An 18,359-nucleotide genomic window follows, 5' to 3' on the forward strand; every position below is an offset into this window, starting at 1 on the left:
TGTCAATTACTGATGTGGAGAACTTGGAAGCTTCACAGAAAAGTCTGAAAACAATGAAAAACAAGTTCTTCTGGGGTGGTGGGGAAGTATGTTAAAAAAAATAAATAAATAAAACTGGTGACAATGACTACTTGGAACTTTAATTTTAAAACATTATTAGATATAAACATATAAAACTGAGTGCTTTAGATCTTATAAAACATCAGTTAATTCATCAGCACCCCTGCCTTTAACAAATCCCGAGCTCGGAGTAGATGCTATCTGTGCTGTTCGTTTGAGCCATCTACACTGCATCTCCCTTTCCCTTCTTCCTGGCTGCCAAGCCCCACTCACACCCTTGCACTGTCTCCATCTCAAGCTCACTCTCTGTCGTATCAGTGTGCCTGGGACGTCTGAGTGTGATGGAAGATGTGGACTGTGGTCCTAGAAAGTACTGTGAGTCAGCATCCTCTTCTTCCCTAGAGATGCTTAAGACCATGACTTCTTAGTCAAAGCTGATTTAAGTACAATCCTGCTTAGGAGCAGAAGCTCGGAGCGGTGGGTTCCTGAGTGCCCTCCTGGCCTAATCATTCTGGCTTTTCCAAGATACACGTGGCTTTAGGGAGTTGGGACCAAGAACCGTCTCGGCCCATCTCTGTGATCTGCAGTAAGATCTTTACATCTTTCAGTTAGCCAATTCCTTACCGCAAATCCACTGCCTGAGAACTACAGAGGATGTATTAAGGTCTTATTTTGAGTTCTCCATCTGTCAAATCTTGTTTCTGGTATAGGGCAATGATAAATAAAAGAATACATATATAATATATAAATGATCATTATGATGCATATATAATATGTATTAAGAGAGAGAATTCCAGGAGAATTTTCTGTGTCAAAAACCAGGATATGGGCTTCCCTGGTGGCGCAGTGGTTGAGAGTCCGCCTGCCGATGCAGGGGACATGGGTTCGTGCCCCGGTCCGGGAAGATCCCACATGCCGCGGAGCGGCTGGGCCCGTGAGCCATGGCCGCTGAGCCTGCGCATCCAGAGCCTGTGCTCTGCAGCTGGAGAGGCCACAATAATGAGAGGTCCGCGTACCATAAAAAAAAAAAAAAAAAAAAAAAAACCAGGATAGATCGATGTGTTCAGTCAATACCAAACCACAGAGATGGGGTCTTTTTACAGTCCAGTCAGAGAGGTGTAAATAAGATCATGATAAAAACTAAACATTAACTAAATTCTGAATGTAAGCCATCTACCAGAAGTCACATCTTAAAAAATACAAAATGATGAACTTAGAGCAGGGTTCTCAAGGCGGTGGTCTCAGAACCAGCATCATCTGGGAACTTGTTAGAAATACACATTATCAACTCCCCTGGCCAACCCCCCAAAACCTACTAATCAGGGAGCCGCCCCGGGTGGGCTCCAAGAATCTGTTTTAAAAAGTCCTGAGGGTGACTCCGATGCATGCTGAAGTTTGAGAACCACTGGCTCAGAACTCAAGGCCGCCTGCCTGGACTTTATATTGTAAGGTTAGAGGGAGCTGAAGGAAACAGGAGGAGTTTGTGATCTGTGAGGCGCTATTTAAAGAGGAACAAAGAGAGCTCTGCCTGCCCCCCCAACTGGCCCAAGAAATGGCTCGATTTCTTAAAATTAGAGCAACTTCTTTCAGTTAAGACACTGTCACTAAAAAGCCACCATGCCCATTAATACGCCAACACTTACTTATCTTATTCCTCAGCTGTCACTTGACGGAGCCTGGATATGAAGGAAAGCACGATGGGACACACCATATGGTCAGGTTCAAAGTGCAGCAAGGGGAGGAGAAGTCCCAAGCCCTCACCCAAAGGGATGAAAGACAGCCCAGGTGGAGCCCTACAGTGAGGGGACTCTGCAGAGGCAACGATGCTTTCAGCACAGAGACAGGGACGCTCTAAGAAACACTTTGTCATCATTACCGTCTTGAGCAGCACGTAACCATCAATTAGTTGAGGAGATGGGTCTCCCCTGGCTTCTCAGGACAGAGCAGTATCTACACTGGGAAGGTAGCTGTTTGCCACTGGTTAGTAGTCTACACTCATTTTATACATATATGTGACTCACATCCAAACTAAATGCGGAATAATACCAACTTGGGACTCTTTTCCATACCCCGTCGTTAGAGCGCCAGTAGTTTCCAAAGATGAAATCTACAAATTCAGACCCTGACAACTGCAAGCACCAGTGGGCAGAACTTAAGATAGCCTTAATATGTCTTTACGGCGTTCTTACGTGCTTCACTTACAGAGCATGTAAATAAGATCTTTTACTAACACGTACGTCAAAAGTTTGGTATGAAGTTTCAAAAATTCTGTTGAAGTACTTAATGACTACAACAGTATTTGAAAGCACATGATTTTGTGTTCCACAAACAAACACAACATTACAACCTCTATTTTCTCATAACACCATTATCATAATCTCTGCATGGTAACATTTTTATTACACGTGATACTTCTCAAAGGCTTTCTACATGCCTTTTAAAAATTCAATTGAGGGTAAAACTCAACCCAGGCTGGTTTTTAAAAATTATGACCAAGACATGACTTCAAATAGAAGATGGAGATGGTGGCAATTAAAGTTTACGCTCAAGTTACCACAAGAAAGGCAGAAGTCATTGATTCCTTGAAGTATTTCTTTTATAGGTAGTAAATGTCCATGGACAACCGTCCCATTCTGTGTTGTTCCACCCGTTTACAGGTGACATTTTGACCTCTAAACAACCACAGCAAGACAATTCAAAATGAAGGTTGACACTTTGTCCTTTAACTAGTTCCAAAGTACTGCAGGGGTTTTACTGCCTGATGTTACACCATATGTGCAAACTCCAGACACAGCAGGCATGTTTAAGTAGGATGCCTCTGTACTTTGCCATTATCCTGTTTCCTGTTGTTCTGGAGCAATCCTAACTTTAGCTAAACATAACCTTTCTGGGTGAATCATTTTTAGTAGAAGAATCCGCCTTATAGCAGAGTGCCCTGCACTTTGACTGTATTTCGGAAGCATGGCCATTGACGGAATTCGTAGAACCCAGTGGTTTGGTATTTTGCAGTCTTTATGAAACCCACCCATTTTATGAAAACTTTCATAAAATAAAATTATTTACCACTTTTTCTTACGAATGAAAACTCAAACAATTATGAAATGAACAATAGGAGTAATTCTTTCTGAAGCATTTTTTTGGTCAACTGGTCTATCACTAAATGGTAATGTTTAATGGCAGATTTTTCAAAACCTTTTCCGTAATTCAAGTTATTTTTTAATTCTAAAATGACTACTATCTTGGGTAATGGGATGTATTTACTTACTCGGGCCCTCAAAAGGTTCGAATCAGAAAAGCCCTCTTAGGTTTTACATTCAGAATTATTTTCTGCCAGGATTTGAGAAATGCTAATAATAACCTATATCTTCAGCTCAATGTCAGTAACTCTTACCAAACCAGAGTTCATGAAAAGCATATACTAAGGAAAAAACAGTCCTTTAAAAAGTATACATAACTTCCCCAATGGCCTTTCCCCTTGAGTTTTATGTAAAGTAGAACATTTAGCTCTTTATAATTCCCTCAAATCTATAAATCTCACCAGTCTCAGATTTACTTCCTGTTGCCTTCCTTCGTTATATGTTTAAAGGTAATCAATAAAAACTGATTTCTCTTTGTAAGCACTTTCCTGCTCTGCCAGAAATAACAGTAGTCCCTGCCCTAAAACGAAGAAGAAAAGGAAAAGGAATATTTACCAGAAGAGGAGAAAAAGAAACCGCCCCAGTATTTTTCCTGAGCCAAGTGAAACACAAACAGCAAATCAAGTTTATTCTTAAAGAAAAAAAACCTTAAAAATATTCCTGGCATTAGTCCTATTCTTCAAATCTGTGGTATCAACAAGTTTTTAACTCTGGGTTTGTATTTCCACTCTCTACAAAAACCTCATTATACTGCCTAATAGCTTTACTGTACTGTCTTTCTGTAGGAATCCACACATCACACGCAAGACTTGTGCCCAATGCTGAACAGTGAAGCAGTAGAGGAAGGATGGTAAGTCCCCCAGCTTGCCTCCTAGGGCAGAGTGGGATGCAATACCAGTGGGAAAAAACAGATGAGAACAAAGTTACATCTGGTAAGGAAATCAAGAACTGCAAACAACGTATCTCTGACTCAGAAACGCAAAACTTTCAGCCACTTGAATTTTTAGCACAAGTATTTTCTGACCCAAAATGTTACTTGAAGGTTTTATATTAAATCATCTGAAATCATCTGTTGGGGTTTCTCCAATATAGACTCTACTCCAGAACTCTCCATTTTTAATGTTTTTTCTTCTCCTGCATTTTTCAGTGAAGACCATGAGAAAACACCCAATGAAAGAGCAACAGACTTTTACTTTGTAATGAAGTTACGAATACATTTTATACATTTTCCTGGCTTCCTGTTTTCTTGAACTCTGTACTATCTACAGAGGTTGTCCTATTTCACCAAGGCAGACTATAAATCACACGAGTTCAGCCCGTCAGGTTGAAAAATGGAGGTGAAAGGCACAGCAGAAAATACATGAAGTATAATTAAAACCATATGACCAGAGATATTGAAGCAATACTTGTTGGAGGCAACCCAAGTAAAAATCAAATCTTTTCTAGTGTTAGTGAGACTGGCCAGTCCCTTTGAAACAAACACACAACACTTGCTAAATACTTTTTTTTTTTCTCTCCTTCACAGCAAGAGCACTGGGAGAAGTTTCAGCCCTAACAAGGTACTGAAGCCTATCTTTGTGGCATAGTTAAATTCATAGTTGTTCATGTAAAACTGATCTCTCATTTAAAACAGTAATCATTTATTTAGAAATATAGGGCTCAATTTTACATCCACCAAAAAGGAAAAAAGGCTTATGATGACAATGTGGAATGAAAAACCTTTTCTACTTTTCTATGAAGTGTTCATCTCCTAAGACCTGAGGACTCCAGAAAGACACAGATACTGTAATTGCTTGTTGTTGATCATAAAGAGCCAGCAGCTATAAAATCCAAACCGTCTCCTGGACTACATTATAAACAACCTAGACACTACTGCCTCACAGACGTGGTACTGAGCAGGCCAATGATGTACATGTTTAAGGATGTACAGAAATTAAGAGCTCTTGAAGTTGTAAAGCATCTTTGACTTTGGCAATCTGTCCCCAGAGCCTATGTCCCCTGAGCGTTCCAAGGGTCAATTACCATAATCTCAATGGATAACTGGAACACCACTTTCAATATTGCTTTGGGGTTCCAGTAAACAATGTAAATTTAGCGAAGTCACTTACCCCCCAGAAACTGAATTCCTCCAGCCACTCTTCCCACTGTCCGGGAGATGAGCTCCGACACACAGCAGCCCATGAGGGCGGTGAGCGCCACAAGCAGGAGCAGGCCACAGCCCAGGCCTGTCACGATGGTAGAAATCCTCCATTCTGCGCTGGGGATGCCCTGGAAGGAGGCGTAGCGCCCACATTCCTCCACCATCACCATCATCTGCCGACTCTCATCGTGCACGGGATACGAGCACCTCCGGAAAGTACCGAAGGACACAGGCTTGCCCAGCTGAGATCCCCAGAGCCAGTAAGGCATGAAGAACCCCACGCAGGAGGTGGCAGCACAAAGAAACGAGAGCAAAGCCCAGATGACCCCGGTGCAAGTCAGACTGGATGCCATCTTTCACCAGACGGGGCAAAGAGGACCCAAAGTAAGTGTTCTGGGTCTGCAGGAGGGAGTGAAGGTGTGAAACCACCGGGGACCCACAGGTAATCCACAGTTCTGTGATGGGAGAGTGTCTATTAACAGAACGGATCTTCAGTCTTACTGGGCATCAACTTCCCATCCTGTGCAGTAAGGAAGATGGTCCCTGGTAAAACCATAAGAAATATTAAAAGTTAAATGTTTTTAGAAACGCGATTAACACCGATTCAGTTGGTCTACAACTTTCAATTAATAAACAGTCAAAGATGCCTCCATACTTCAAAAGTGAGAAGAATCCCTTCTCTCTATAAACTTCTCCGTAATTCAAATGTTGTCAGACTGGCTCAAACCTTTTTCATGTCTTTATCTCCTATAAACGTCCCCAAATTAACTCATGCGCTTAAAGAAATGCATGACTTCTACTTGCCAAGCCAGTGAATTCCTTTCATACACTCACATTAAAAGTAATGTAGCATATTTACCGGCAGTAAACATAATTCCGAACGTTATAATAAGAGGAACCATACCGTGGTTTGTTCAGTTGGCTTGCAAGTTCATGCTCATAACTTGTCGCAACTTCTCTGTGTCCCTTTAGGTGCATTAACACTGCACGAGCCCGAACAAAATAATTAGGATCACAATTACACACTGCCCAGGCATACAGAATGGATGGGACTATTAGGCATCCCCAGTCCTCATTCAGTAGCGTTTGTGAATGCCTTCAATCTCAACTATCTTCCAGCGTCAACGAAAGAAAGCCTGCGTACGGCTTATTTTCATACCTGAGTTTTGATTCACGGCCTCCAATTAAATTATTGGAACCACTCTACTGCTGAACGAGTGTCACTGTCTAATCTGAAAAAGAATCCATACCTGCCAGGACTCTACATCGAACCCCAGTCATTCTAGTGATTCCACGTGCATTCACTTCCATACCTCCTTCCCTCTCAGCAAGAGTTCCAGAACCACTTCCCACACTTTTCAGAGAGAATGCAGAAGCCCAGAGCCACGCACCCCAGTTCCATCCCCAGGACTCTTTTTACTCCAGCTTAACGTCACCCACCCCCTCCCTTCCCAACCCTCGCCCCTGCCCTTTCCTTCCCACCCACTCCATTTCCACCCCAGTGTGTCACTCCAGGGGAGTTCCGGCTACTTGTTTTTTTGTTTTTTTTTAAACTTGTCAACTGCGGTCAGCATCAGCATTAGCGGCTGAAGTTGGTCTGCTGGGCCCTGAGGCTGGGGAAGACGGGTGGCACGGGGACGTGGGGTGGAGACCGCCCTCACCTCGCGCTGGGGCAAGGCGCCCCGGGGTTAGCCAGCCCCCGGCAAAGGCCTCCCCCACTCCACCCCGAAGACACACAAGGATCCCTCAACCCCCAAAGCGGGAGAGGGGCGTTTTCCAGCCGGCCCCGCGCGGAGAGAGCGGATGAAGATGGGCAGGCAGCACCCCCCGGAGGCAGACGCCAGCAGCGGACGCGGCGGGCAGGGAGAGCCGGCCGGCAGCCCAGCTCAGGAAGTCCGGAGCCCGGGAGCAGCCCAACTCCGGCGTCCGGAGAAAAAAGGAGCGGAGCCCGCGCCCCGGGGCAGCCTCGCGCGGGACTCACATGGCTGGCGGGCGGCGGCCACCTTCTCTCCCGGCGCCGGGGCGCACTCACAACTTGCTGTCTCTCCCGGGCGGAGCATCCACGGCACGCAAGACCGTCCTTCCCTCTTCGCCGCGGTCCCTAACAGCCGCGGAGCCACCGGGCCCGACGCGGGAGGGAGAGCAGGGGCCGGCAGCAGGCTGAGGGCTCCGGGAGGACGCGCGGCGCCGCCGCCCGTGCAGCCCCGCTTCCCGCGGCTCTCTGGCGGCGGCTCGGGCGGAGCGCTGTGGCCGCGCGCGGGGCGCTGTAGCTCGCGGGCGGGGCGCTGTAGCTCGCGGGCGGAGGGGCGGATCTGCCTTTGGCAGGCGAGGCATGCAGCGCCTCCTCCTCTCCGCCGCCCGGCCCTCCTCTCTCTCCTGTCCCCTCCCCTCGCGGGGACCCGGAGCGGACGCGGCGAGGGCGCGGCGCGCCAAGGCGGGGACCCTCCCGGCACGCGGGGCGGGGCGGGGCGGGGGGCGCGGCCGCCGAGCGCCGGGGTCTCCTCCCACCCCCTGGGCGGCTGTCTGGGCTCCTCCAGCCGCGAGCCCTCTCCCGCCTTCCTGGCCCCGCGACTCCTTCCAACGCGAGAGTGGCGGAGGCAGAGACCGAGAAGTAGGGGCGAAAGTTGCTTGTCCTCTCGGGTGCTCGCCAGGGGCTTGGAAGATGAAACACGCTCCCTGTTCGCCTTTCGGGGGTCTGGTATTTGGGGTTTAAGCTCTGGTCTCCGACCGCCTTTAGGAGACGGAGATGGAAAGGAATGCCTCAGAGACTGGGCGCGGTGACCTTTTGAGCTTTCAGGAGCTCTTGGCACGTGGTCACTTTGTGAGGGGGTGAACAGGGCCAGTGTGGGCGTGGGAATGAGAGGCGAGAGCGGAGAACCCGAGGCTCAGGGATTCCGTCAGGAAGCCGCCTTTCCAGCCAAGCCAGGGAGAAAGCAGGGGGAGATGACAGCGAGCCTCCCCCAAGAAACATCCTCTTCAGGAACCTCTCTCAAAGCATTTCTCCCTGCCTGTCCCCCTCTCTCCTCCTCTTTCTCTCTGTCTCTGCCTCTCTCGCTCTCCCCCTCTCCTCTCTCTTCCCCTCCCCCCTTTCTCTTCCATCCCTCCGTCCAATCAATTTTGCAATCAATACCGCCATTGAATTTCTTTACTGAGAAACACGGATTCTGATTTCCCCTCTGGACTTAAGGTTTTTTTTTTTTTTTTTCTTGTCATTAGCGCTAACCTCTCTGGAAATTTAGAGCTACATTCAGTAGACTGTGGGTCTCTGCTGAAGACGGTATTTTAAGAATCCTGCCATCTGGGAATAGCAGTTTGTGAAGTAGCTACTTCCTCAGTACAGTTTGTGCTTTTTCAAAGCAGTTGAAAGTTAATAACTGGGTAGGTATATATTTCATAGTAAATTTTCAAATTGTACCCTTTTAATTAGCCATGGTAGAGTACTTTTTTTTTATTATAGCTGGAGATGCGCGTTCTTTCATTATTATTTTGAAAGGCTTTGTGTAATTAGTTCCAACCCTTTATGAGGTCATAGACCTTTTTAAGAATATGGTGAAACGGATAAGACTCCCAGAAAAAGAAAAAAATGCACGGTAGTATCAAGTTTTCTCACAGTGTTTCTCAAGGGAGAGTATGACCCCTCCCAGGGGATATTAGGCAAGGTCTGGAGATATATTTGATTATCATGAACTAGCATCTGGTGGGCAGAGGTCAGGGATGCTGCTAAACACCCTACAAGGCACAGGACAGACCCCCGGAATTATCCAGCCCCAAATATCTGTAGTTCTGAGGTTGAGAAAACCTGTTTCAATAAAATGTCAGATGGTTCCCTGTTCCCCTGCATCCCTTCTGCGATCAGAATCCCTGATCAAATGCTCTGATTTAAGTTATTTTTATTTGTCTTGTACAAGTCACTGGTTAATGAGTTCAGTGACTGTGTTAATAATGATTGGCCTGACTTTCTGTTATGTATCATGACCTAGTTATTACACAGAGCCTTCAGATCTGTATCATGTATAGGTAGAAGGTATGACTCCATAAAGACAAAATAATGAGAGTGAGATTTGGACTCACCCTCCACACACCCACTGTGGATATTGGTCTAGGACACTTTCTCGATTTGGAGTTTGAAGCACCGAGATGGCTGGCTGAGATTTAAGTCCTGGCTGTGTCTCAGTCCCTACACTAAGTCTTCTTAATAGACTATTTTATCTAGTCCTCAAAATAAAAGCGGAAAAATATGAAGGAGGTACAAAATTATTACTTTACAGAGAGGTTAAGTAATTTGCCTGAGACCTTACAGCTAAAAGGTGGACTTCAAAAAAAATCTCATTATCTGCATTCTATTAAACAGAGTAAATGCTATTGAAGAGATTCTGCCCAAGATGAAGATGAAGAGAGAGGAGGAGGCTGGTGGTTTTCTTTTTTAATCTATCGGGAAGCAGTATCAATTACTCACAAAAGCATAGTGTATTACATGCTAGGACTCAAATTTCTGACTTAGAGGAGTGAATTTGGACAAGCGGTGCCCCTTCTGGGCCTAAGTTCTCTCATTTGTAAAAGGAGGTTGGAAATAGATGATTCCACCTCACGATCTCTTGCATCATGACTATATAGATACTGTTATATTTGAGAAGAAGTTTAGGATCATCTAATTTTGTTCAAGTATATAATTTTACAGATGAGGAAGCAGAGGCTCAAAATCCTTCCAGTGTCTTACCCAGAGCTGAGCCTCAGATCCATGTATCCTGATCTCTCATTTCATTCCACCATGTAATTATCTTCCCAAACTACCGAGTCATCTGTGTTACTCCTTGAGTTCTTGTTTGCATACTTCATAGGCAAAATGCATTATACTATTTTTTAAAACCCTTGCATTAAATTTGCACCTTCAAAAGGATCTTTAAATTACTTCCCAGCCAGAAGTTCTCACATAGCAAATGCTGCTTATACCTCTTATTCCAGGTTTGAGTTTCTAGCATGTTTGGATGGTAGTCCCATTAAGTCATAAGATGAGATCATGAATGTAAAAATATGTGGAAAGCTATAAAGCATCCATGACAATACTCTTGGTTAGCTACCAAATATTAATTCCCAATCCCTCTTTCTTATTCACTAGATACTTTTGGTGGCCACGTGACCCTGTTCTAGACAATGAATCAGCTGAGGAGTCCTCTAGGGAAGACTGTATTCTCTGATTAAAGAAGGAAGCATGAGAGAACAGTTCTCTCGCCATCTTGGCTGCCTTTTGGACACATTATTGAAAAATAAAATGCTTAGAGTTGTGGCAGCCTTTTTGTAACTACGAGGAAAATCACAGAAATAAATCCTAGCACCCTAAGATTGTGGAGCTACTCACCTTTTGAATTTTTTAGAAGTAAATTATAGACTGTAAGTAGATTTAAGTCATTGTTATTTAAAATTTCTGCTTTTTAGTATCTGAAAGCATTTCTAATTGATAAAGCACTGTACAGATAAGACATTTGCTCAATGATTAAAAAAACACACATTAGTCAACATTGTATCCCAGTGCTTGGCAATAGAAGATAGATACTCAATAATTTGAACATTAACTGAGGGAATTCATAAACAAACGAATATTATTGTGATTGTCTTCCTGTTCTAGTGTGGCCTACAGAGTGGGTATTTATCTTTTAAACAGAGAAAGTGTGATATGTGAAATTAGGGAAGGAGTATGATAGTGAAATATAGGAAACACCATGGATCAAAAACTGCTGACCATCGGGGATTGGTTGAAAAGGGGCTTCTTCAGTTCACACATGTGGCAATCACTATAGTTTGGCTGATACAGTGTCCTTTCCCAACCCTCTTCTTCCATACCTTTCTCTCCAATCGAAGCAGTGAAAGCTAAAATCTCCATTTCCCAGCTGGTCTTGAAATTTGAGGGGCATGTGACAGTGCTGGCCAATGAGAGGAAAGTGGAGGGATGCTGGTCCCATCACATCCACACCCTCTTTCTTCAACGTTAGGAAATGGATGTGGTACACTTTGTAGCACAGCAGGCACCTTTCAACCACAAGGTGAAAAGCATTAGGACAAAGCCCACATACTAAAAATGATGGAGTAAAATGGTGAGTCTGGATCCATGGTATCTTCCTTAGACCGCTACATTATTCTCAGACTTCCCTTAGGTGAGACCAATAACCAACCCTTAGCTGTTTAAATCTGTGATTAGCAATAAATAAATACCTGCTAGACTATTCAAACTAACTGTTCTCTTGCAGTCCAAGAGCTAGCAACACAGTTAAGTGAATTAGAGCACGGACGCTAAGCAGAGCAGAGAAGAGAGAGGGCAGAACAATGTCAAGGGAGAATTCATTCTCCAGCAATCAGTGGCTGCAGTAGGCATTCCTCATCTATAGCATGTATTAGAGAAGATGGACCCTCCTTACAACTTGGCAATAGAAAGAGGAATAGATATGAAGATAGCTGATAAAATGTCTCCCCTTAAAGTCTTAACTTTGAGAAATTCAAGGAGACTGAAATTATAAGCATTATAAATGGCCTGATACAGGGAGGTACACCTCAAAGACAGACCAGCAAGAGAGAGGTGCAGGAAGATGTAAGATGCAAAAGAACTAGTGGATAACGAAAGGAGAGACTCCATATAGAGCCAAGGAAGAGAGATTTTCCTTAACTGTTCCTGGCTGGGGAGTTTACCAGTTTATTATCAGAATGGATCATTTGTTCCTCAACAGAGGCTGGGAGATACCCCAAGAAATGTTCCACTAGCTAAAAAACTATAATTAGATATTTCAGCACAGAAACAGCAAACGTTTAAAATAAGTAGAGACCATGGTAAGTTCTTCATTTTTTTTTGCCATTTCCTTCCTTCCTAAACTACCCCTTCCCTTCATGAATGCCTTCTTAAAACAGATTTAACGAGGTATTGCTATGGTGTCCATCTTATTTGTAGGGAAAAAAAAAAAATCTCATGGGACAAGGGACCTTTCAGATTTCCTGGTCTCCATTTCAAGTAGTCTTGGGATGAGATCATGGATTGCTTTCAGGATGATTATTCTTCCATTTGTATACATACATTTACCACAGCCATCCTAGCATCCTGTTTAAGTAAGGTTGCCTATTTCATTTTCTAGGACAGAAACAGGATAGGATAGGATGTGTTTGATAGACTCAAGACCCCTCTTCCCTGTAGAAATTGCATATGTCTCATTATGTACTATTTCTAAGCATAGTGATTTGTATGACTGTATTCCCCAGAAGCTCTCATGGAAATAAGATGCCTACAGTCTGTGGCCTGCTCCCAGAGGTGCTGTCTGCATTCTTTTTATGAATTAAAGTAGCATACAAATTTTAAATCAATAACTCATTCATAAGAAGAAAAACATGTGAAGTGTTAAATCACATTTAACACAGGAAACATTTCACATTAAACCATCAGAATGAGAAATGTCCATAATATAGATATTTTTGCTACATGACCCAGTATGCATTTTAAAGCAGTGCATGATTATGTTTAATACTGAATCAGTGTTACGCTTTTGCTACTTTTAAATTATGCTTCTTTTTTCTCCTAGTATCAAAAGTCATCTCAGGCTTTTTCAGTGTTACAACTATGTTTTCTGATTTTTAAAACTTTTCCCAGAATATGTAGAAAGAGGACTATAACAGTCTCCATAGAAACAGATAAAAATTTTGTGTATATGTAGATAATAATATTTTCCACCAGTGTCATAACTTCTGAGAGAATTCACAAAGATTTGTACTACAGTATTTTAAAAATCTTAAATCCCACCCTCCTTCACCAAAATAAGATGCATTGCAAGGATTGAATATACTAATACAACAGTCTAACAGAAGAAAGCCAAACTTAAATGCTGAATTTGGTATTATAATACTAAGAGGGGTTAACAAACACTGATTTCTCTAAAGTAAATAATTTCATATTACAGCCATGGTGAAACGGCAGAGGGGGAATGCCTCTTCCCCAGTTCCCTGGATTTCCTCAGGAGAAAGCTAGCTGAATTGTACCCGGCCTTTCTCCACTCATTCAAACCCTTGGGGCAACTGGTGTCTCCAGGGAGAAAACACCTGCCAGTGTGCGTGGTCAGGGCTGCTTCTCTCTTGTGGGTGAATCTCCCACATGGGAGACCTGCCCTCATCCACGTTGCTGAGAAGAGAGAGTGGGTGAGTCTGCTGAGTTCTGGGCTCCATTAGCAGACCCTTTGCCCCTCACTAAGCCACATCCTCCACTTTAGCCTTTATCAGTAATAATCATAATATTTTAGTCTCCATCTGCCTCTTTTTCCCCCTCAGTTTGTTCAGATTGCAGCTGGGGAAGAAAAGCGCTATTTATTGGCCCCCGTGAGAGACCCCACTAAGAGCTATCACAAATTGAATGTGTGCATGCTTAAATATTACTTAAATATTACTATTTTGTGACCAATATGCCAGCAACGCCAGGTCTTTACTAACAGGGATCAAGGAGAAAAGAAGGGAACTAATTTTCAGCAGTTAGCATTGAGTCAAAAGGCCAAAGACTGTCTCTTAAATGCTGTGCTTGGTTGAGTCGCCAACTAGACTGACGGGGTGGATGAAAAGAGAAAGCTTTCTTGCTAGTGATGTCTCTGAAAGATCAGTGTCTCCGTGTGTTAAAAGCAAAAGAGCATGGGCAAGGTGACAAGAAGCAGAAGATATAAGAATAAAAATAAAATTAAGAGCCGTGTGCAACACCAACCATGTCAACAGGTAGACAGTAGAAGCGGTGATGGGGGTAATAAACAGCAGAGTTGGGGAGAGGAGAGGGGGAGAGAGAGGAAAAGAGGCTGGGTAGGGGAGAGAGGGAGAGAGTGACAGAGACAGAGAGAGGGAGGAGGAGGGGGGAGGAGAGGGGCAGAAAGAGAGCCACACAGAGAGGGAGGCCAACAAAGAGTGAGAAGACAGGTGTTCTGTTTCTGGCTTTCAGTTCTGTTTTGCTTTGTCTCCTGGGAGGGAAGGATAAAGAACAATGCTGTATCTCCTACCTTGAAGGTAACATAGGATACTTGCCATGTCTGGTGAAGGATGGGAAAAATATGGATCCCGTGATGCAATTGCTACTACGAGGGCACTAATGTGTCATGAGGAGGACATGTCCACTTGGAGTGTCAAAGGGACATTCACTATGTCGACTGAAATAAAAACGCACGATGGAAGAGCTGTGCATTTCACGTTTATTTGGGGACTACTGAGGACTATATAGCCCAGTAGACAGCCTCTCAGAGAGCTCTGAGGGACTGCTCTGAAGAGGTAAGGGTGGGGGGGTTAGTGTATATGTGATTTGGGCAAAGGGGGTACATGCAACCAAGCACGTTTCTGCAGAAGTTTGCTGCTAGTCACAAGGAATAGACATCTTAGTTAATGTTAACTTAGTTAAACTTTAACTAAAGTTAAACTTAGTTAAAGTTAACTTAGCTTTTCTAAGTATGGGAAGATGCAAGAATCCAGGTTCACACAAAATCTCTCCTGAAAGTATCTGACTACCTGAAGGCCTGCTCTACCAGTTTTCCCAGAGCACGGAGTGCCTCATTCCTGATCTCCGCCCTGAACTCCTTTCAGGGTGTGCTGAAGGTCGGTGACTGCAGTGGCCAGTGCCTTCATTCTTGTAGAACCAGATGGCAAATGACACGTTTTAGTTGTCAACTATATGCAGGGAGATGATGAGGTAGACCTGGCGTAAATCAAACATAGTTAACTCTTAGCATGAAAGTATTTTCTGGTTTGTGGACTTCTAGGTCTTTAATGACTCTTCATTCTTACACCCATTCTCTGCCGTTGGCTGAAAGGCTAAGCTTAGCATTCTTACCAGAGGTTAAGTAAGCAGGGAATAAAAAAGGAAGCGTGCATCAATCAGTATTGTTTTTGTTATCTGATGGTTTAAAAAAATATGAAGTTTCCTTACAGAAGGATTCTAAATAATATATGTAGACACCCCGCCATCTCCACTCAGGAGGCGGAACTTATCCCCTCCCCCACTCCGTGGAGGGTGGGTGGGCTCAATGTCTCACGAAGAATGAAGTATGGAAAGGAAAAAAAACCAGTAACTTTCCAGTGGAGAAGCCTGACAGATAACACCTTAACCAGGTGACCTAGATGAACATTACTGGCCACGTGTGGATTCCAGTTTCCCCCGATATGATGTGACCAAAGCACACTTCACTTCCATGGTATTCTCTCCAAAAACCCATCATCCCACTCTAATCACACCTGACCAAACCATATTGGGGGACATTCTACAAAATACCAGATCAGTACTCCTCAGAACTGTCAAGGTTACAAAAAAACCAGGGGAGGCTGAGACACTGTCACAGATCAGAGGAGACTGAGGAGACATGGTAACTAAATGCAATGTGGTCTCCTGGATGGGGATCCTGCAACAGAAAATGGGCGTCAGTAGAAACACTGGGGAAACCCAAATAAAATCTGGAGTTTAGTCCATAGTGAGATGGCAATGTTGGTTTCTTAGTTTTGACAAATGTACCACAGTATATAAGATGAAAACATCTGAGGGGAAACTGAAACTGGATGAAGGGTATATGGGAATACTGTCTTCTATCTTTGCAAAATTCTGTGCAGTTCCAAGTAGTCCAAAATAACAAATTTATTTTTTTTAAAGTATTATTTGTTGTATGTCCTTTTCTACGCTGGACGTTCTTGAGGACGACGCTTCACATTTGAAGAACACGTCACACGTGAAAACACGTTTTCGTGTACTTTCATCTAAACTTCCATGGCAGCCTGCAAGGCAGGCAAGATGGGATTATCTCCATGGACAGTGTAGAGATGAGGCAGCAGAAATTAAGAGTTTCTGTCCTTCTGCAAGTCACTCAAGGAGGAAGAAGAAGAGCCAGGACTCAAGCCAGGACTGGTGGTTCCACCTCCAGGACTCTTTCTATACCTCACAAATTCCTCACTTTAAAATTCTAGTCCTAGTGTTTCTGGGCTTCCCTGGTGGTGCAGTGGTTAAGAATCTGCCTGCCAACTCAGGGGACATGGGTTCGAGCCCTGGTCCGGGAAGATCCCACATGCCGTGGAGCAACTAAGCCCGTGAGCCACAAGTACTGAGCCTGCACTCTAGAGCCCGCACGCCACAACTAGAGAAAACTTGCACACAGCAACGAAGACCCAATGCAGCCAAAAATAAATAAATAAAAATTAAAAAAATAATAATAATAAGTTCTAATCCTAGTGGTTCTGTTGGGCGTGATTGATATGAGATTGTTAGACTTAATGTACTCACGTTATCCTGACCCCTCTGTGTGAGGATTTGAGTGTGGAAAATAGCAATGAATGCTATAAGAAAAAAAACTGAAATGGGAAAGAATACGTCAAAGTTCCAATATTTACTCCCAGACTTCATCATGAAGTAATAAAGTTCCCTCCGCCAAGAAAAATCCCTCTCATCCATTAGGGATTGGCTCAGGAATTACTTTGCGAGTCTGTCCTACGGGCTCCCCACTGCATTCACGGTGCACACGTCTCCAAAGTCTGTACTTCTGTAGCACTTTTCACTGCTTCTTTTGCTTGGTTCTTTGTTTGGGATAAATATTAGAAATATACATTCATATTTGTGCTACATATAAAATGACTCTCCCATTTCTCCTTTTCTTAAGCCACTTTTTCTATCCAAATTTAATCCTCAAATTTAATTAATTTAATCCTCATTTTTTTTTTCTAGCCAAATGGCTCATTGTGGATGGGCATGTTAAATTCCTTAAGTTAAAAGTCTCAAACTCAAATGTCTACAGGAACCAGGGAAGGAATATAAATGGGTAAAGTAGATCCAAGCATAAGAAAAGTCAATTGGCCTTCTGTGTCTCTTATTTTCTCACTTTTAAAAAACCAACAAAAAAGGATATTTTTCTACTATAAGAAAAATGGTACTTGATGATGCATGGTAACTGACATTTGACCTCAGGATTTGTAGGGGAACAAGAGAGTGATCTGGGGACTTCCCTGCTGGCGCAGTGGTTAAGAATCCGCTTGCCAATGCAGGGGACACAGTTTGATCCCTGGTCCGGGAAGATCCCACCTGCCCCGGAGAAACTAAGCCCGTGTGCAACAACTACTGAGCTCCCGTACCACAACTACTGAAGCCTGCACACCTAGAGCCCGTGCTCTGCAACAAGAGAAGCCACTGCAATGAGAAGCCCACGCAGCACAACAAAGGGTAGCTCCCGCTCGCCGCAACTAGAGAAAGCCCGCACACACAATGAAGATCCAACGCAGCCATAAATAAATATATAAATAAATAACTTTTTTAAAAAAGAGAGAGTGATCTGAATTGTGGCAAATAGGAAAGTTAATGCTTGAATAACTAGAGATGCTCTGAGAATTATGGAAGATCCTTTGAAAGACTCAAATGTTGCCTTGGTTATTCCTTAGGTCTACCATATAGAAGAAATCAGAGATGCTGTCAAGCACTTAAAGGTCCAGCAGAGAAGCAGCAAGGTAACAGGAGGTGGGAGAACTGAGGACAAATTCCCAGGGAAAGATGACATTGTCATGTCGACTCACAAGGTTAACTATGGGCAAAACAATGACACAGACTATACTTTCTAACCTTCCCAACTCTCCATGTCTAGTTTGGGGCTTCTCTCTTTTCATAAAACGTTCATTACCCTGAGGTAAGGCTGCCCCAGCTATGCTCAAGCCTTCTCAGGCAAGTCCAGCCCCTTCCATTTCCCATTCTTTGTGGCCATTTCCCATTCTTCCGAGTTCTCTCAGCTGAAATTCTATTGGAATAACATTATCTCTTTCATTGGATGCACTTTAAGTAGGACTCTATGTCTATGATGTTGAGCACTTTTTCCTATGCTTCTTGACAATTAAGTATTCTATTTTGTGAATTTTCTGTACAAATCCTTTGCCTAATTTCTATTAGGTTACATACAGGGGATTAAACAAATAAGTAAATATATTAGGGCTAACGAAAACTAAGTTTCTTACGGTTTGAGAAGGGAGTTACAATCACAGAAAGGAAGAAAATGAAAATGAATCCTGTG

At 43.6% G+C, this 18,359-nt stretch overlaps 1 protein-coding gene across 1 annotated transcript in view; it reads right to left on the bottom strand.

The window, feature by feature from the left end:
* Nucleotides 1-7,629, bottom strand: part of LHFPL6 (LHFPL tetraspan subfamily member 6) — a 232,512-nt gene extending 224,883 nt beyond the window's left edge. The window contains exons 1-2 of the mRNA XM_032610695.1: nucleotides 7,319-7,629; nucleotides 5,306-5,880 (exon numbers count right to left, since the gene is read on the bottom strand). Coding sequence (XP_032466586.1) covers nucleotides 5,306-5,690 — 385 coding nt within the window. The 5' untranslated portion in view covers nucleotides 5,691-5,880; nucleotides 7,319-7,629. The remainder of the gene's footprint in view (nucleotides 1-5,305; nucleotides 5,881-7,318) is intronic.
* Between the last annotated feature and the right edge of the window lie 10,730 nt (nucleotides 7,630-18,359).

Source organism: Phocoena sinus, chromosome 18, assembly GCF_008692025.1.
Source record: "Phocoena sinus isolate mPhoSin1 chromosome 18, mPhoSin1.pri, whole genome shotgun sequence".
Taxonomy (NCBI): Eukaryota; Metazoa; Chordata; class Mammalia; order Artiodactyla; family Phocoenidae; genus Phocoena; species Phocoena sinus.